We start from the raw sequence: 20,460 nt of genomic DNA on the forward strand, positions 1-20,460 counted from the left end.
AAGATGTAGTAGTAAGATAAAAAAAATGATTGTTCTTTTAATGGCTCTGGAGATTTGATGAAGTTCTCAGTTGTGTTGAAGAATCTTAGTCTCAATTATCTATTAAAAATATAAAATAAAGATAACAGTGTAACCATTGTGAAAATACATTATTATTATTATTGTTAATTTATTTCAAGGCGCCTTAATAGACACTCAAGGACACCGTACAATGAATAGAACAACAATCCATAAAACCATTAATACAACATAATGATCTTACCGACATAAATCAAAGTAATCATAAACATTAAAATGAAATAAAACATTATCATTAAGACCATAAATAACCCTAAACAAGTGATATAATCATCGAAAAGCCTGCCTAAACAGGTAAGTTTTAAGACCAGATCTAAAATTGGAAACATATTACTTTCCCGAACGTCTGGGGGTTACAAGTTCCAAAGGTGTGGAGCGGCATGACTAAAAGAGCTGGACCCAAAAGACGTTGTGTGAACTCGAAGAGGAACAAAAGTATGTGCAGTAGATGATCTTAAAGTAAGAGTCGGGGTATAGTTATGGAGCAGATCTGAAAAGTATGAAGTAGCATGATTATTAAGGGTTTTAGTAGGCAAAAAGAAGAGTTTAAAAATCAATGCGGTATTTAACCGGGAGCAAATGCAATTGTTCCAGTATAGGAGTAATATGTTAAGTTACTGAGGTAACTGAGTTACTAAGGTATACATTAAGAGTAAAGGTGTATAAATTAATCAATGAAGAAGTCATGTTTCTGGCAAAAGACATAGACATGTTGCTTCTGATCTCAGAGGAATAAAATTGAAGCAAGCTAAAAAAACGGATATTGCATCTGATCGCTGCTTCCTGTTTGTTGGTTTTTTTTCATTTCCTATTGAATAAATATCTACAAAATAGCTCTGTTCAGGATTTTGCAAAGGTACAAAGAACCATCTGAGGGACTTCAGCTCTGTGTGAAGCCCATTAACCTAAAATGGTGGTTCCCAGACCAACTGTGCTAACATACTGCCTTTATGTCCTTCTAAATACCCCACATCATAGATCTAAAACAGACTATAAAGCTTGTAAGTCACTGTTAAAGGGGAGAAAGTGCTTTGTTATACATTTTAAAAGCAGTTTGTGTTTCTCTGCCTATTATCTGTGGCATGTCATTTTTTGTTGGGTAAACTGCTGGTTTATCGGCATTGCATATGACTTAAATTAAAGAATTGAAACAGTCCTAAAAACTTTCTTTTCAATTCACAATTCGACGTTTTACACAGATATTTAGTGGAAATCAAATAATTGTGAATCAGGACTGGGAATAAAAAAGCTTTTGATGAAAATCTGTTTTGCTGCCTATTGACATGATGTGGTGCTTCAATAGGCACCTTCTTACAGTGTGGCCTGTGTTCTGGGTGAAGGGGTCAAGGAAAGATTTCTGAATGCTGTGTTGTATCATTACTCTTTTGATCGGTGACTGGCTTTCTCTTCCCTTCAGCCTAGTTTTGATTTAATAAGAATCTTTCTCTGTTTCCTTTCTCTATAATAGCCGAAACCAATTTTGGAGCAGATGATGCTTTCGATGAGAAGGGATGTCATTGTGATGTGACTGTGGAAGATCTGTCTGCTCCACTGAAGGCAGTCATCAGGGCCATCAGGTGAGTTTTTAAACACCCTGGTGGAAGATCACATTTTGTTACAATATGGGCCGTTGCAAAAGGTGTCCCAGAAATCTCATTGCTCCGAATTCTTACTCTATATGACATTCTGATCCATAATTTTTAAATCAAAATAACATCACATCCTCAAAATCTATTAAATCTATTGTCTGTTCTAGTAGATATCGTACATGCGATTAGCTGTGTGGCAGACAAATGCATTGTGTTGCTACAGTTTGGATAATGATTTTTAGATTCCCCAGTGGAGGTTTGAGGGATTCACACCGTAGTTCACAGGGGTTCAACACATACTTTTTTCACCCTGCTTGGTTTTATCACATTAGGCCGTCATCACTCTCTCTCTCTCTCTCTCTCCTGATTGTTGCTTCAGGTGGCTCCGTTCAATTTCACTCCCCTAACCATTAGGGTCTCCCAGGGGGCAGGGGGCTGAGAATTTTCCCTCTTTGCTTTCCCAGGGTGTCGGATGGAAATGCTCACAGCCAGTGCTGCTTACAAACCAGCTCATCTGACATTGTGTACACCTGTGAGATGAAGAAAAACAGACAGGGACGATGTTACAGAGATCACTTAGATTAGTCAATATTTGCAGTTTTGCGTTAATTCTCCAATATGTCAGTCATGTAATGGGTTAAGTTTCAGTTTGGTTGACCTGCCTCTGGTATAACTTATTTTTACACAGTTGATGTCTTCCACCCCACATGGCTTGACTTGAGTATACACCTTACTAGAGTAATATTTTTATTAGCTGTTGTCAATCTGATCTTATTTTTTGGACACTTATTGCTGCTTCGACTTGTGACTTATCACTGCCCTCTAGTGGTTATGGGCAAACTCACAGAAATCCAGGTCTTTCATTTCTATAATTTACAAAACGCTTCTCCATATCTGATTGAAAAAAAACAGATGGTCTGAAGCCTTAACACTTTTTATTTTAGTGTCTCATAATCTCTATTTCATCGTCCTCTTTTTCAGTGTAGTGCTGTATACTCATTCCTAATCCAAATCCTTTTCTTTCACTCCTGATAGGATAATGAAATTCCATGTGGCCAAGAAGAAGTTTAAGGAGACGCTGCGGCCATATGATGTGAAGGATGTGATTGAGCAATACTCTGCTGGTCACCTGGATATGTTGTGTCGTATCAAGAGTCTCCAGACTAGGTGAGAATTTAGCAGCACCTCTGAAATTCATTTACATATACATGTTTCAGTTTTTACTATTTGAGATATAAAAGTTATAAATATATAGTTTGTAATCTACATTTTTAACATAATGCACACCAACACACAAATATACAGTCATACATATACACAAATATATATGGCTGATATATATTGATATCCACACATTCTACTTCTACATGTTTGTGTCTGCACTCTTTCATTCAGGTTGGATACCATTGTGGGTCCTCAGACCCTGAGCGGCAAAGCCAAGACCTTTTCTTCTCCCTCCCTGCACTTGTATTACAGCCAGGCCAAGAAGAAACACTCTGCCTCTGGGTCAGCTGACCCACAATCCACAACACATTCACACTTCAGAGACAATGGCTGAGGCTGTGTGTCCGAATCCCCAGTCATCTTTACACTTTAATACTATAAATTGGTTTGAACATTTAAACAGGTGTAGTTTTTGAAGAGCATTGAAATTTGGGCACAAGTGCTAGACTATAGGTGCTTGACGTGTGACTGACCCACAGCCTCATGTCCTTGACTCTGTCCAATAAATCCATTCCTCTGCTTTTCAGCTTACAGAACTCTCTAACTTTTTAACAAGGTTGGCAAAATCGTAGACAAGATGACTGTGATGCAGATTGCAGACTTTAAGATTGATTCCTTTCTGCTTTCCTGAATGTTTGGGTTTGTGTCCCAAAGCTTAATACAGTTAGTAAAATATTTTGTTGAGCATGGAACAGAAGCATGGAATGCCTTGTCTTATTAAAAGAGATTCACAATTAACTTTCTAACAATCTCTAACTTACAGTTGGTCTTAAATATCTGAAATTTAACCTTAAAGGCGGGGTAACCGATGTCCGAATTACGTTTAAGACAACTGAGCCGGGCTGAGTACAAAAACAACCTTGTAGCCAATCAGCAGTTAGGTGCACAGTGCACAGGACGGACATTAGTCGAGCCGAGCGCTGACGAAAGCGAAAGATGGGGGTAGGGGTGTGTTTGTTTTGGTGATTTGAACATCAACATCGGCTATGAGAAATCGGACACCCTGCTTTTAATGACTGACTTTAAATCAATGTTTAAGATGTTGAAAAAGCAAGAATGAAAACAGTTTTTAAGGAATGATTTAGTTATCATCATCAAATATTAATTAATGACTTTCAATGAAACAAATGAAAAAGATTCTTTCTGTGCAGTTAAACTAAATAGCAGGGTGTCCGTGGATCCATAAAATGTCTTACAAAGTCTTACATTCCGTAATGTCAAAATAAGGCCTTAATTAGCATTAAAATGTCTTAAATCCACTTTTCTTAGGAAATGCAGTCGAACCGACACCGTAAAGAAGATTTTTTATTTTTGCTTTAAAATCATGTGCGTCTATTTGTCCCGCAGAACCACATAGGCGGAACCAACTAACAAATAACACGCAGGGGGTGGACTGGACATTTCAACATGGAGAGAAGTTCAAGCTTTAGCCAAGGGGATGTGCAAATTTGTTGCTATGAAATTGGTCTTAAATTTCATTCTGCACGGTATTAAAAAGGTCTGAAAATGCTTAAATCTAACTCTCAGAGACCTTCAGATACTCTGAAATAGGGACTAGAGATTTCAAGCTTCAAAAGGGATGCAAATGAACCATAAGGATGTGATCCATATGTCAGAAAAAATTCATTTATACTGATTTTAAATTAAATTTGAGTATTTATATTATTGCAGTATTTTCTTTTTTTCTATGAACTATTGCTTTAAACTATAATTCACAGTTTTCTGTGATCATATACATGACTTGGCAGATCGCATGTACTCTGTACTAGAGCTCTATAAACATCTTCTCTTCGGCGATATTTCTTCTTCCCTTCTTTAACAACACATCTTTAAAAATGTATGTGACCCCAATGTGTGTTTTTCATCCAGACTTGCTACAGCAGTGGGTCCACATCTGAGCTCCAAAGCCAGGAACCTTTCTTCTCCCTCTCTACACATGTATTACAACCAAAGCAGGAAGAAGAGCTTGGGGTCAGAGGCCTGTAGAAGGCAGGGGAATGGGGTTTTGAGTCTATACTGTGCTTACCTGAATCAGTTGATACTGTACATGGGGTCCAATGATGTACCTGCACAGCATACGTACATATTCTAGTGGTTCATTTGCCATATGTTGGTCAATCGAAAATACTACTTATCAAATTCTATGTGCACAATTCATCTCAGTTGTTTCTGTGATCATGATCACAGATCTCTTTTTGGGTTGTATTTAGACTAGAGCACCACATAATTTTCATCATTGGACTCTTCGACTAATATCTTCATCCAAGGAGATTGTTTAGCAAACGCTCTGATTGGTTTGTCTAATTAATGTAATATTCGTGATTGCTGTTGATTTAATTGAACTGCTCTTGCATGACAAATTTAGAGAAGCAATGAATCCTAATATACTTTTTCTAACACCTGACAAAATATTTTCAGATAGGCACATTTATAAATAAAAGTCTTCTAGGAATTGTCCATAGGAGAATATCAACACTGTATTCACAGGCAAAATGACACAGACAGTATATACTGTTCAGTATGCTAAGATTTTTAAAAGACACATTTATACTGGTTGGTACAGTAGATTGAATATATTAAAGGAATAGTTCACCTTCAAAATTAAAGTTATGTCGTCATTTGTGACCCAGGATCACAAAACCAGTCTTAAGCAGCACGGGCACATTTTTAGTAAAATACAAAAGTACGTTTTATGGGTCAAGATTATCTATTTTTTTTATGACAAAAAAACTTTAGAATATTAAGTAAAAATCATGTTCCATGAAGATTTTTGTAAATGTCCTACCTTAAATATATAAAAACTTTTTATTTTTTTGCACATTCAAAATCCTGAGTTTTAAAAGGTTGTATCTCAGCCAGATATCGTCCTACTCTAACAACTCATATATCAATAGAACTCACATTGATTCTGCTTTCAGATTATGTAAAAATCTAAATTTCGGAAAATTGACCCATAATACTGGTTGTTGTCCAGGGTCACATTTACTCACCGTGTTATCATTTTTAACTTATGTGATTTTATTTCTTCTGCAAAACACAAAATATATATTTTTTAAAACATTGGTGCCCATTGACTTCTATTGTCTGGAGGCTTTCTGTTACCAACATTCTTCAAAATATATTTTGTGTCTTGCTAAAGAAAGAAGGCATACAGGTTTGAAATGATAAGAAGGTGAACTATCCCTTTAAATCAAGAAAGCATTGCTGAGAGAGCAAGTGACATGTACATATTATTTTCTTCATTTGAAATCATAATGATCATAATTTACAGAAATTCACTGACAGACACTTTTTTCTGCCCCCTGTGTACAGTAACATAGAAAAAGATGGCTGAGGATGTCGATGCACTTAACTTAATTCCTTAACAATTTCTCATCCACTAACCAGAATCAGGTTTTGTCCTGCTGTCCTGGAGCTTATAATAAAAAACATGTTCTTATTTAGGCTCACGGTGACTTCTTATGTGTCATAGGGTGGATCAGATACTGGGAAAGGGCCAGATTTCTGTAGACAGGAGAGGCCGAGAGAAAATCCTCCCAGAGGGCGAAGCTCTGGAGCATGACATGAGTATGCTTGGCCGTGTCTGCAAAGTGGAGAGACAAGTAAGTCATGAACGTGATGGTCAAAAAACATACACGCTTGACTTTTGAGTAACTTTTGTTATTATTTCATATAATATAGGTGCAATCCATTGAGTCCAAGCTCGACTCTTTGCTGGATATATACCGTCAGGTGTTGCAGAAAGGGTCCTCCTCAATGCTGGGTCTATCTGCCTTGCCTCTATTTGAGCTGGATCAAACCTCTGACTACCAAAGCTCCATCCACAGTAAAGATTTATCCTCCTCTTCTCAGCTTACGGCTAACGGCGTGTCTCACTCTGGAAGCAGTAACCTGCACCGTGGCCTGCATCTTGCCTTGACCCCCAGTGAACTTAACCTGGGTACAGGTTACACGCCTTCGGCCTCCTCCTTCTCACCTTCCCCCCTACTCAACAATCAACCCTCCAGCCCTGACTGTTTTTACCCAGCGTCCCCACCTCCCATCCTCACCCCCAATAACCTTTCTAGAAGCCACCAGAGATTCCCTGAGCTGACCAGGCCTGTGCCCACCGTCCATTCGACCTCAACCACCCTTCAGCTCCCGCCTTTGGTTTCCGCGCCTCAGTGCAGGCCCACTAGCCTTATCCCAGAAACGTTACAGGAGAGCTGGGCGGAGTGCCCAAACTCTTGCCTGCTGAGTACCCAAACCGAGGTTAGGTTAGACGGAGAGGCCGATAATATGGAAGGCATGGTACAGCTGAGGAACAAGCCAGAGCGTAGCTCCAAGGAAGAGGGGTCCTGGAGGAGACCCTTAAGCCTCGAAATCGATCCTATGGGGCTAATGTCTTCTCCAGCAACCACCTCGCTGCAAGTCGGGCGCGGGCTAGGTAAGTCTCTCTCTGCTCAGAACCTCATGCTGCCGTCTGCTGGGGACTGCCACCCCAGCTTATCTGCTCGGAGCAGTGGAAGTAGCAACAACGAATCCAGTGACCGGGAGCCGCTGACCGACTGGGGCGATACAGAGCTGTTCATCAATGATAAAGAGATGGACACCATGGAGGGTGACCACTACCTCCTCCATCACCAACAAAGCACCGAAATGACCTCCTCAGAACTGCTGCAGACTGGAGCCAGCGGGTCACATCCCAGTCAGGCCGGACCAAGAGATAGCCCGGAGTCCAATAACCGGACTCACGTCTGCTTAGAATAAACCCGGAGAATGTGGAGAATGGACACAACCTTGTGTCCCCTGTGTGCTTTTTTCCCAAAGGAAATGGAGTGTCCAATTCACTCTGCATCTTTTCTAATTTTCACAGAAAAAAGACACGATGGTCATACGTTATGTTTATACGTACATATCAATGCATGAACAGTTCGTCAAAAAAAATAGATTTGTATCAGTGGGAAACTGATGGAGAAGAAGCATTTAAGGTTATGGTCCTAAATGAGCTCTTCTTTCGGACTCGCATGGGAACGGCATGTTTAAATCCAAAAGCAGGTTTGGAAGTGTGTGTATGCACTCATATTGCTCAGAAATTTCACTTCCTTCTGAATGTTTTACAATCCACTCATTGCATGTGTTGAGGATTATGGGAGGGAGAGCAGAAAACCAGATGGTTAGTTTTGAAAACGTTAATCCTACTATGCAAACCTCAGCCAATCAGCAGGGTTTGCAAGAAACGTCAAATAAAAGAACAGAGACCAAATGCATCTTCACACTGTAGCCTACACAGAGTGTATTTTCTTAATTTAACTATATGCTCAAAATTTTGAGGGTTTAGTATTTGAATGCTTCATGGAAGGGTTTTGTTTGGTTTAAATTTAGTTTTGTGAAGACAAAGATTTCAGAGATTTTCTTATTCCAAAGTTTTCATGTGGACGTTTGGCTGCTAAAATGTGAAATATGAGGAACAGATCATATCCCTTTTATTAACTCAATAAATCAACAGTTGCAATATCATAACTTACAATTGTTTATTGCTTAGTGACCCGCATTTGTTTAATAAGAAATGAAATAATTATTTTGTGTTAAGTAGAAAGTCATAACAAAGTGTTTCTGCTGGAACAGCAGCGATATTTAATTTGTGTTTTATTTTATATTAGTTTTTAACATCTGTAGCAATCATACAGTATCTTATACCTAAACCTCAGCTTTGTAACCTGTTACGTTCCATGCTTCTGAACGGTACAATGAGTGGTTTCTTTAAAACGCTGTCTGTATAATTAGAATGTAACTTGTATATCGTTATGTGTATGTAGAATGATATTCATAATTATCTGTTTTAATTTTATTTTGTTTTGTTTAAAGCATCTGAGGTTCACATTAAGGATGTTTTTGGCACTGTACAAATGAAAGCACAACTGTTCAGGGGTCTCATTTATAAAACTGCGTATCCCCTTACTAAAATTGTATGATTTAGAAAACCGTGCGAACGCACACCTGAAAGCAATATTCGCTTTATAAATCACAGATCACCTGCAAGATTGCTTACGTAATCAGCCTCATAACCCGCCCTGTACACGCCCACTTTTACCCATAGATGGTCATTGCAAAGCACCTTATGATACTTATTTGTATATTAATCAGACTGGCAAACCCCCGATCCCATCCATTATCTCCGTAACGAAATCACAATGGCCACACATAAGATTCACTACGATTTATAAATGAATGATTATTATTAATAATTATTATTCTTATAATAAGATTAAAGCCAACGAAGGTCTCTTCAGCGTTTATATATTAACAGCATTTAGACTGATCATGAACACCTCATTAAAACCGCATTATTAAATAGTGGTGTCACTCACCTAAAATACAAATTTAAATCATAATTGTATGATTCCCCATTTGTGCGTATACGCAACGTTAATAAATGAGACCCCGGATGTGAAAAGGAAACCTGCAAATGTGATGAATTGTTTTTAAATGAATATGCTTTAAATATGATTCATAATCCAGGCATAGACGAGATGCTTATAATGTTTTAGAGTCAATTTGAATGATATAGTCATCTGAAATTCGAGCTAAGAAAATGCCGAGAGCTGTGGAACTAATTCATGCTTGAATTGCAGAAAAAGGTTGTACAGATTTTTTTTGTCTTTGTAACACAGAAATATTACAATTGCTACTTTTCTGAACGTTTTCTTTCATTTGTAATTGAATGTTTACGGTGCCTTTTTGCATTTTATTAAACATTCATAAAACTTCTGTATTCATAAGAGCACTTTTATCTTTAACTCTTATTGAAATTATGTTTGTGTTTCGATAATTGCACATTCTCTGTTTGGCTGTGAACTTAGAGCGTCTGTCAGTTTGAGCAACGTTTCTTTGATTTACTACTTGATCAAATAATTTATTACACAGAAACTGGCCTTAATAAACATGCTTGATAATGTAAGCGTTCTCTGTCATTGAGAATCATTTCATCATTGTGCACAGAGTTGATGCTCATGGGATTGAAAAATGCAAAATGAAAATTTATGATCATTATAATACTTAAATAAACAAGAGACTTGAAACTTGAAACTCAGCCCAGTCCTCTTCATTAACGTCCATGTATGTCTTTAACCAATAAAAATACTAGTTCTTGATAGTTGGCAAAATGACATCCCTTTCGCTTTACAAATGCATGTGGTTAAAATTAACAACCGGCTTGCATTAGTTTTGGTAAAGTACTAAGAAACACAGGAATTAATTACTCAAAATAATAGTAGATATTTTATTGCCTCAGTTATTATTGCAGTACCGTGCCAGTTATATTATTTACCTTGTAAATACTCTAATAATAAAAAAATCTGTAAAAATATAAAGCATAATTGTAAATGTATATTTGAATGACTTGTTTCATGCAGGCTACATTTATTTTTATTCTTCTACAGCACAAAAACAGTTTTTGTACACCTCAACAAGTGTTCACCTATTATTTAAAATTATAAAAAACTTTAAAGTAGAAAGAATAAAACCAGTAGATCCTTCCTATATTATTTAACTATAATTTTAAAGTGTTAAAAACGGCTGTAGACTACCACCTTTTGGAGAAAATTGAACAAAAATCAGTTATTAAAACTGTACATCAGTGCATTAAAATTAATGTTTAAAACTGCGTCCTCACCCTACCCTGATTCACAATAAGCAAGCATATCATATTATTTAAAACGTGAGCTGTCGGTTTAATCATTTTTTTATATTTTAATACATTTATTAAGTATTCAAATAATACAACGAACTATTCAAATAATTATTAAGAACATAAATGCGAATAAATGTCCATTATTAAGAGAATAACCACAACTAACCTGCCATTTTACATTTTAAACAAAGATGGCGACAGAGAGTCAAAGGTGTCTGATTACAACCTACCCTAACGGAAATAGCGGTCGCCATGGTAAATTTGGGAAGAGAGCACGTGAGAGGAAATTGATTGACGTGTTCATCTCTAATCAGTGATTTCTTCGTCCGGAACACAAACAGCCAATAAACATTTGTTTGGACCTGTGTTTGTGTTTTAAATGTCTGACTGGGAGGATGATTATGGAGCTGACGGTGTGGCGCTTTTGAGGCCGCCGTCTGTACAGGTGAAGTCATGGAGGCCTCCGTCTCCTCAAAGGGCTCAGACCAGAGACACCGATGCGCCACGTGCTGAAATGGTCTTGGATGGCGGGCAGTGGAGCAACTGGAGGGAGCCAACATCAAACTTTTGTGACGGTGAAACCAGGAGAAATAACAGTTACGGTCGGTCTAGGGGTGGACGCGGGGGAGGTTGTTGTGATGGAGAGAGATCAAGATCTTCACCGATAATAGTTAACGTGGAGAACTCTCTGGTCGGGAGAATCATTGGTGAGATGCAGATGTCGTACGTACAGTTTGCAATTGTAACTGTTGTGCATGTGCCAGACCGCTGTATGACCGTCTTTCATCCGTATGACCAGGTCGAGGCGGTGCGAAAATCCGAGAGTTGGAAGAAAGCAGTGGAGCGTCAATAAAGGCAGGTTAAATGCTATAGAATTTAACAGTAGCGTTTGCTACCCTGAAAAGAAGTTTATGAATATAGACATTTACTCATCTGCATTGAAGATGACTGATCTCCTAAAATGAAATTTAAACTTTGGACATTTTGCTACCTCAGCTTTCCTTGATTATTAAGAAACGAGCAACATCAGTGTTCTTCGAAGTTCACTTTCAAATCACAAATGTGGGTTTAGTACATCTAAATGAAATGGCATTTCCAATACCTCATGCGTTTGGCAGATAAACCGGGGTGAAGATGAAGCTGAGGTGCTGATCTTTGGATCAGGTGATGTCCAGCTCAAAGCCAAGGATATGATTGAAGACCTGGTGCAGGGGGGGTCTTTCAGGGGTCCTACAGGCCCCAATGGTAAGTCCCTGCAGGGTTCATGCCATTTTCATTCTTATAGTTCATTGATCATTTCACTTTTGTTTTCAGGAAATAGCAACACGGGCTATCAGCGTGATTCCTGCTGGCCGTCTTCTGCCGTCCAGGCTGTTGGCGCAGGAGCAACTGCACGTGTGCCTATTGACTGGATAGCACTCCGAGAAAACCGTGATAAATATGAAGCTATAAAATGGCAAGGTGATTCTTCAAAGACTGACCTCAACATTATTGAAAGTGAAATGTTCCATAATGGGCATTTGAATCTGCGTTTAACACATCATAGTGCACACACACACACAGAGCAGTGAGCAGCCTTTGCTGCTGCGCCCGGGGAGCAGTTGGGGGATCAGTGCCTTGCTCAAGGGTCTCATCCCAAGGTGGACGAGAGCGCTGATCATTCACTCCACCCACCTACAATTCCTGCTGGTACTGAGGCTCGAACCGGCAATGTTTGGGTTACAAGTCCAATCATCTGCCCAACATACAAGTTGTGTTGCAAACAAGAAACCTGAAGCTGTCGTAAAATAATGAAATGGTGTTGTTCTATTGAAAGGCCTATACCTGATTAAACAACCACTTTATGATCCTCTAGATCTTCCACCTCTGAAGAAAGATTTCTATATTGAAGCGGAATCTGTGACTGCTCGCAGTGCAGAAGAAGTCAAAATTTGGAGGTACTGTAAGAATTTTCTGCATTATTTATATTCACCCCGCAGAGGGCGCCATATATCACAAACTATAAACTTCAGAATGCTCTGAAACGTTCTTTGTTACTTTTTAAGATCCAATAAATATTATATATTGTTTTTAAACATGAAATTATTTAATAATTATAATAGATGGGCTGCTTTGCAATCTGTGTTTTTCTACTCTTGGTCTCAAGAGGCAGAGCTACGAGTGGGCCTGGGGGAGCACAGGCACACCCAACTGAAATTGTGCCCACCCAATCAGATCCACATAATAATTAAAGAAGATATATATAGAAGATAGTATAGATAATTAAACTCTAAACGGATAGAATCCACCCTTGCTAATCGACTTTACATTTTATTGTATTAACAGATACCAAACAGGTTGTATTGCTATGCGCAGCTGCAAAATGCATGAAAATTGCAAGGGTTTTCACTGTCAGTTATCACAAATCCAGGATTGACTTCATTTCTGTACACGCATGGATAATAATTTAGGGGATTCACTCCCATATTCAAATACGATTATCACTTCCGAAATTTTGTAGTATTTTCCTTGCCGTTAAATAAAAAAATGACTTTTAGGGAATTTACCACACTTGTGGGACAGAACACTAGTCTGTTATAATTTTCTCCTAAATAAAGCCGGGTGATGCAAAATATTCTGGCCCACCCAGATTTTTAAAGGCCCACCCAGCACCCATCATCCTGTTTCTGGATCTGCCACTGCTTGGAATGTATTACTGTATAAGGGACACAAATATGCAAATGCATGATCTGCGCTGTTTTGGGTTAAAATTTATAAATGTTCATATTTACGTTAATGACACTTCATTCTCTTGCCAACCAGAAAAGAGAACAACAACATCTTTGTGGATGATTTGGTAGAGGGGGAGAAAAGAACCTTTCCCAATCCGGTGTGTACTTTTGAGGAGGCTTTTGCGCACTATCCTGGAATAATGGAAAACATTGTCAGAGTTGGATTTCAAAACCCAACTCCCATTCAGGTACTGAGTAGCAAAGGCTAATCTTCACACATCGAAGTTTATTTGTCCATATTTTCTTTATTAGTCAAAGACAGCATGAATGTTGTACTGACTTGAAAGTTTAATCTTCCTGAATCAACCTTTGTTGACGTCACAACTGTCAGTAAGAACAAAAGGGCTACATCTTGAACAGTAATGTCAATACTGTAGTGTTTTGTAAATACTTGGACATTGCTTCCGTTGCTTGCCCCATAGAGAAAAATATGTAGTATGTTTGTGTGGCAAGGGGGGCGTGGTTCATCACGGTCTGCGCGGATAGGGAGTGTCGTGAGAAAGACGGTGAGTAAGCAAATCAACGGTTTAGTTAAAACAGCGCTTCTCTTTCTTTTAATTGGAACCGGGGAGGGAGAGAGAGACATGATGAGAAACGGACTGAAGGAGAAGCCTCGAGACGTTGCATCCAGGACTTAAAGAAGGAATCTTACTCGACAAATATATATATTTTGTTGAAACCCGGAAGTGAATTGTAATAAAAGGATTCTAACGTAGTCACGCCGACCCCGCCTCCTTTCTTCCCTATCTTTTACTTTGATCAGGAAAGGCTGTTCCAGGGCCTCATCCAGAACCAACAGAAAGACCGCAAGTCATTCCGGAGCTTGCATTCCGGAGCATTCGGAGAAGGAAACAAGCTCACCATCGGCCGCCTCCCCCACGTTCCCGCTGCACAAGATGGGAGCCCAGGACGAGCCGGAGGCCTTCCTGGATCTATTCGAGAGGTCCGCGGAACTATCCGGATGGCAGCCGGATGCCTGGGCATCCCGACTCATTCCCCTCCTGTCCGGAGAAGCCCAGATGGCCACTCGGCAGCTACTGGTAGAGAACCTGCCGATCTACGCAGACCTCAAAAAGGCGATCCTGGAACGGGTGGGCCGGAGTCCAGAGCAGCATCGACAGCTGTTCCGGTCCCTGGAAATCGGGGAGTGCGGCCAGCCTTTCGCCTTTGCTCACCAGCTCCGAGATTCCTGCAGCAGATGGCTGACATCATTGACCAGGTGACATTGGTACAGTTCATGGCACGTTACCCAGGAAAACCCCCCGATGGTTCCAGTGGCACGGCCCGTCGTCGCTGGCCCAGGCCATCCAGCTGGCCAAGGACCAGTTGGTGGCATGCCCCGGGGTCGGCGTACCCCTACCATCCCTTTCTCTCTCCCTATATCTCCCTCCCCCTCTACCAAACCTGTGCCCTTTCCCAGGTCTTGGGGGAACTTTTACCCCCGTCCAGCACTGCAAACCCGTATGTCTCCGGAGATGGGGCCACATGGAGCCGTAAGAGCCCCAGAGGGAGCCGCCAACCGGCAGGGCAACGGCTTCCATGTCTCTCCCCTTCCTTCAGCCTCTCCTCGCCAATTACTAGAACGAGAAGCAGGTGTTTTCACTAAACCGTTGATCTGCTTACTCGCCATCTTTCTCCCGAGACTCCCTGAACCACGCCCCCCTTGCCACTGTTTGCCTATGGCGATGACAAAAAAATGCACATGTGTCCTGTGGTGTGAAATAGTAAATGTATGTAAATGTATTTTTTTTTATGTATTTCATATTAGAAATATTTGTTATTAAATGTGTATATATATATTTTTTTTAAATGTATTTTATATTAGAAACATAAATGTTAATGACATAAAATTATGAATTACTAACATTTTTCTATTTTGTTTTGCTGTCACACCATAGGACACATTGTACATTTTCTCCCAACTACAGATGTGCTCAAATTTGTTGGTACCCCTCAACAAAAAACGAAGAACGCACAATTTTCTCTGAAATAACTTGAAACTGACAAATGTTATTGGCATCCACCATTGTTTATTTCATATTTAATAGAAATCAGACTTTGATTTAAATTTTTATTCACATAATACAACATTGTAAATAATGAAACAATTGATAATGTCATGGACAAAAAATACGAGACCCCTAACCTAAGCAGACACTGCTAGCAAACGTTTTATGTAGTTCTCAATGAGACTCCTGCACCTGTTCACAGGTAGTTTGGCCCACTCTTCCTGTGGAAACTGCTAAAACTGTCTCAGTTTGATGGGTGCTTTCTCCAGACTGCAAGTTTTATTTCTTTCCATACATTTCGATAGGATTCAGATCATGATTCATAGAAGGCCACTTCAGAATAGTCCAATGTTTTGTTCTTATCCATTCTTGGGTGATTTTGGGTCATTATCTTGTTGGAAGACCCATGACCTGAGACTGAGACAGAGCTTTCTGACACTGGTCAGTACGTTTCGCTCCAGAATGCCTTGATATTCTTGAGATTTCATTGTGCCCTGCACAGGATTGTGGCTTGTCAATTTGAATTTTAGCTTATTCCACTCTGGCTTTTTTATGTTTTTCTTTCAAAGGTGGAGTCCAAAAATAAAATGGACGGATGGAGCGATCAGAAACTGACTTGCCTTCAGCTTGTACCTCTGGCAGTTATCCTCGGTTCTTTTTCTACGATTCGCACTATCCTTCTGTTCAATCTGGGGTCGCTTTTCCTCTTGCGGCCGCGCCCAGGGAGGTTGGCTACAATTCCATGGACTTTAAAATTCGTAATAATATTTGCAACTTTTGTCAAGGGAACGTCGAGCTGCTTGGAGATGGTCTTGTAGCCTTTACTTTTACCATGCTTGTCTATTAGTTTCTTTCTGAGCTCATCAGACCACTCTATCCTTTTCTAAGGGGTACCAACAAAGGCCATTTAAGAATATCTTTGTAGAATAAGCCATAATTCATCTCTTTCCACAGCTTCTTTGCTTTATTCTATGACATACCAAAAGGCATGCAAGTATACATGATACAATAGCTTTAAATTTCTACACTCTTCAGGAGGAATGAAGCATTATTTTAATGAGCTGTAAGGGTGCCAACAAATTTTAAAACGTCTGTACCCTTATGCTTCATTTAATTTTTTCCACTAAAATTGTGTACGATTATGTCTCATGGTGCAGTCACAGGCCTGGCCAGTAATTCTGAAGGGAATAGACCTGATAGGGATAGCTCAAACAGGAACAGGCAAAACTCTGGCTTACCTACTTCCTGGCTTCATTCATATGGATGAGCAGCCTTTGTAAGTCTATTTTATTCACTTATCTCTTATTGTACATCCTCCCTCTTGTCGATTCATAAACATTTCTTTCAGACCCAGTCACCAGCGAAACGGTCCCGGCATGTTGGTTTTGACGCCCACGCGTGAACTGGCACTTCAGATTGAAGCAGAGTGTAACAAATACAGCTACAAAGGTTTTAAAACGTAAGCATGATCATTCTACAGGATATCAAGAAAAAACATGCAACTCGTGCGGTTTCTTTGTTCACTAATCTGTTCTGCATCCATCAAACATACCTGTTTCGCATTTATTTGATTAACCAATAACTGTCTTTGTCTTGTGGCTGAAAACTAAAACATGTTTTGGTTCATTGTTAAATTATTGTTTTTCATTCTCTCCCTTGCTAACTCCAGCTTTAATCCTCCTAGTAGCTTGGCCTTGTAAACTAACGTACTGTCAAGCGTGTGGACAAAATGCTTTGCAAGTCGTTTTGGATAAAAGCCTCTGCCAAATAAATAAATAAATGTAATCTTTTCTTTGTTTCACAGTATCTGTATCTATGGAGGAGGTGACAGACGTTCTCAGATTAATAAAGTGAGAAGTGGTGTGGATATAGTCATTGCCACCCCAGGACGATTAAATGATCTGCAGATGAACAATCTCATCAATTTGCGCTCCATCACCTATCTGGTATGTTAAGTATATGCTGGGAAAATTGTATTGTTTTTCTTTTTTACATAAGATGTACATTCTAAATGCGTCAGTTGCTTTATTCCTTTAATAACAATTTTACCGCACTGTCTTTCTAGGTTTTGGATGAGGCTGATAGAATGTTGGATATGGGCTTTGAACCTCAAATCATGAAAATCATTCTGGACATTCGGCCTGATAGACAGACTGTTATGACTAGGTGATTCTTTACAATTTAGTTTCTTTTTTATTTAGATATTAATCGATGAAAGAAGCTTTTAAATCAAATAAAATAGATATTTTATATAATATACATTTCTATTTTAGTATTCCTTTAACATGGTTTGATGGTAATGCTTTCTGTTCCACTGTGCGAATTTTTTTTCTTAAATTGTGGTTACAGTGCCACCTGGCCAACGGGTGTTAGGCGGCTGGCCAAATCCTACCTGAAAAACTCCATGATGGTTTACGTGGGCACTTTGGATCTAGCAGTAAGTAAAGCCTTGGTTAAATGAAATCGCACAGAGGACACAGTTTACGCATAAAGTAGATAAAGTCAGATGAACCAGTTTGAAATATAGAAATGAAGCATGCTGAGCAGTGATGTACATATCTGTTTCAGACATAGTTCTATTTTTTATTAAGTGTATTACAAATAGGACATTTTGAGCAAAAATAAAGAGTGTTTTGTGCTGGGGCTCTTTATTAAGATGATAAGACCCTTCTGTGTATCTCTGTTTCAGACGGTGAACACTGTTCATCAGATGGTGCAGATGGTGCAGGAGGAAGAAAAGAAAGCTTATGTGTTTGATTTCATCCACCGGATGGAGCCTCAGGACAAAGTGCTAATATTTGTTGGAAAAAAAATAAAGTGAGTTCTTCTGTAGAATAAGACTTGCGGGGTAACCACGTTTGATTTCACGAAACGGGTGGTTTTCTTCAAGTTTTTCAGAAGTGAAACTGAAATGGTTCGTCAATGATGTCATTGCACATGTTCAAGGTTAAATACTACAATGCCCTTTATGTGCCACATACTACTAAGAAAGGAATGTATTACTGGAATCCGTAGCAGGGAGATCCTACGTTTTGCTAAAATTGAAACTTAACATTAATTCTGTAAAAGGGAGTGTCACTTTTTATTCAGATTGTTTCCTCCTCGGTCACATCTGTGCAACTGGGGCAGTTTTTTGCGGTCTCTTAGAAAGAAAATTTGGTAGTTCAATGTTTACGTCATCAATTAAACTATCACTTTTGGATCTTTGTCTGTAAAACCTTAAACCTGACATACAATTTCCGATTATGGTTATTCACTGAGCTTAACGTGTCAAAACTCTGATTTGATTAATTTCAGTTAAACAAGTACAAATTAACTGCGTACATTTTATCCCATTAGTTGTGTATATTTCTGTTGTGTTATTTTCTCAATAGTCCATGATGTGTACATAGCTTAGAATACAATACTTCTAACATTATCTCTTAACACCGTCACTTAATATCCTACCATTGTCCTGTTTATCATGCATTTGATACAATATGATACATATTGATACAATATGTGTCTTATTTACAGATCCGTTACACCATAATGCAATATATTAGGAGTGGTGCTTTCACTAACACTTGTCACTCCTCCTTCTGCTGTACAGAGCCGATGACCTCTCCAGTGACCTGTGTCTGCAGGGTATACCTGTACAATCTATGCATGGAGACCGAGAACAGTGTGACCGAGAAGAGGCACTTCAGGACTTTAAAGATGGTATGCTAAAATAGTCTATGACTCAGTGGGACAAAGCCTAACATGCTTCAACTCAATACTGGACACTTTTTTTCTCTCACCTTGAGTTAACTTTAAAATTCATGAGAATTGGCTTAAACGCTTTAGATTTAAGTCAAATTTATTTTCCAATCCTAATCTACCTTCCGCTGTCACTGTTTAAGGTCGCGTGCGTATACTGGTGGCGACTGACCTGGCCTCCCGTGGACTGGATGTTCATGACATCACGCATGTGTTCAACTATGACTTTCCTCGTAACATGGAGGAGTATGTGCACAGAGTTGGGAGAACAGGTCGTGCTGGGTAAATAGAGAGGGTGTGGCTGTGAGAAGCAAGAGAATTGAAATAAAACAATGCTGTTTTCAGCCTTTATAACAAGCTTTATATCTCAGGAGATCTGGTGCATCTGTAACCCTGGTAACAAGAGATGACTGGAGAATTGCTTCCGAGTTGATCACAATTCTGGAGAGGTCTGGTCAGGTAAACACACCTGCAGGCATCCACTGCCTTTACCCCTGGTTACATAAAGGCACAATCTCTGTGTTTTGCAGTCAGTATACAATATTCTTGTATCAAGTTGCTTGTACAGTAGGATTATAAAAAGTGTTGGCATGCTGTATATTGCACGGTTTAATTTCTTATTATTATACATAAATCCATATTAAACAATGTTCAGTTAGGATTGCAGTGAAATGCTTAATTTACAAGATACTTGACTAGATCATCACTCCTTGCCTATAACATCCCACAATCCTGTATGTGCAAATTCTTTCTTAACTCTTGTGTTTCTAAAGCGCATTAATGAAGAATGATTTTTATTTTTGTTTAGGATGTACCAGAAGAACTGGTAATGATGGCTGAGCGTTATGAGAAACATAAGAGGGAGAAAGAAATGTATGCACCCAAAGGAGCCAGAGGAGGAGGACGGAGAGGTGGTTTTAGAGGCGGCTCAGACCGATGGTTCTGATCTCCTGAAAGGTGATACTAATTTACTCTCTCTTGCTCAATCACAACAACAAAGGAAAATGTATGATAAAGCATTTCATAGAAAATATTATATTAACTGTGATTCAACTAAAACCATTTCCGTGTCCTGATGTGACTAGTAGTAGTGTTTTTATCTTTCAGAGGGATAAAGCCGCACTTCCCGGAGTTACATTCCTATGCTTTTAAATAGTTAGGCCTCTATGTGTAGAAAGGCCTGTGCAGTTTTGGTAAACAACCTTTACATTCTGTTAAGACACCACTTTGTTGTCTAAGCAGAATGGATTTATTTTATTGTGAGTTTTTTTTTCCTGTTCAGTCACATTTATTATTTCTACATATCTATTTTGAGGATGATGTGAACATGCATCTTAAAGTAGATAATGTACTTTGTTCTGTTGAATGAATATAAA

General features: G+C 39.0%; 2 protein-coding genes across 5 annotated transcripts in view; both read left to right on the top strand.

Annotated features, from left to right (window-relative positions):
- kcnq5a (potassium voltage-gated channel, KQT-like subfamily, member 5a) overlaps positions 1-9,894 on the top strand; it is a 93,689-nt gene extending 83,795 nt beyond the window's left edge. Inside the window, exons 11-16 of one of the 3 annotated variants that reach the window (XM_056761146.1) lie at positions 1,547-1,655; positions 2,703-2,834; positions 3,063-3,173; positions 4,761-4,862; positions 6,364-6,493; positions 6,573-9,894. In XM_056761146.1, the coding sequence (XP_056617124.1) occupies positions 1,547-1,655; positions 2,703-2,834; positions 3,063-3,173; positions 4,761-4,862; positions 6,364-6,493; positions 6,573-7,640 (1,652 nt within the window). In that variant the 3' untranslated portion in view covers positions 7,641-9,894. The remainder of the gene's footprint in view (positions 1-1,546; positions 1,656-2,702; positions 2,835-3,062; positions 3,174-4,760; positions 4,863-6,363; positions 6,494-6,572) is intronic. The other 2 variants (XM_056761147.1, XM_056761148.1) reach the window with 2 other exon arrangements.
- A 918-nt stretch (positions 9,895-10,812) lies between these two features.
- On the top strand, positions 10,813-20,379 carry ddx43 (DEAD (Asp-Glu-Ala-Asp) box polypeptide 43). 2 transcript variants are annotated; one of them, XM_056760184.1, is made up of 17 exons: positions 10,813-11,270; positions 11,363-11,418; positions 11,682-11,808; positions 11,878-12,024; positions 12,419-12,500; positions 13,366-13,522; positions 16,501-16,619; positions 16,692-16,802; positions 17,148-17,289; positions 17,409-17,509; positions 17,693-17,780; positions 18,033-18,160; positions 18,936-19,045; positions 19,228-19,366; positions 19,456-19,543; positions 19,893-20,041; positions 20,192-20,376. In XM_056760184.1, the coding sequence occupies exons 1-16, from the start codon at positions 10,943-10,945 to the stop codon at positions 20,028-20,030; spliced, it is 2,061 nt and encodes a 686-aa protein (XP_056616162.1). In that variant the 5' UTR covers positions 10,813-10,942; the 3' UTR covers positions 20,031-20,041; positions 20,192-20,376. The 2 variants fall into 2 exon arrangements, with proteins under 2 accessions (XP_056616162.1, XP_056616161.1); XM_056760183.1 differs by having other exon boundaries at positions 11,682-12,024; positions 20,192-20,379.
- Positions 20,380-20,460: the final 81 nt, after the last annotated feature.

Source organism: Triplophysa dalaica, chromosome 11 (genome assembly GCF_015846415.1).
Source record: "Triplophysa dalaica isolate WHDGS20190420 chromosome 11, ASM1584641v1, whole genome shotgun sequence".
In the NCBI taxonomy this organism is placed as follows: domain Eukaryota; kingdom Metazoa; phylum Chordata; class Actinopteri; order Cypriniformes; family Nemacheilidae; genus Triplophysa; species Triplophysa dalaica.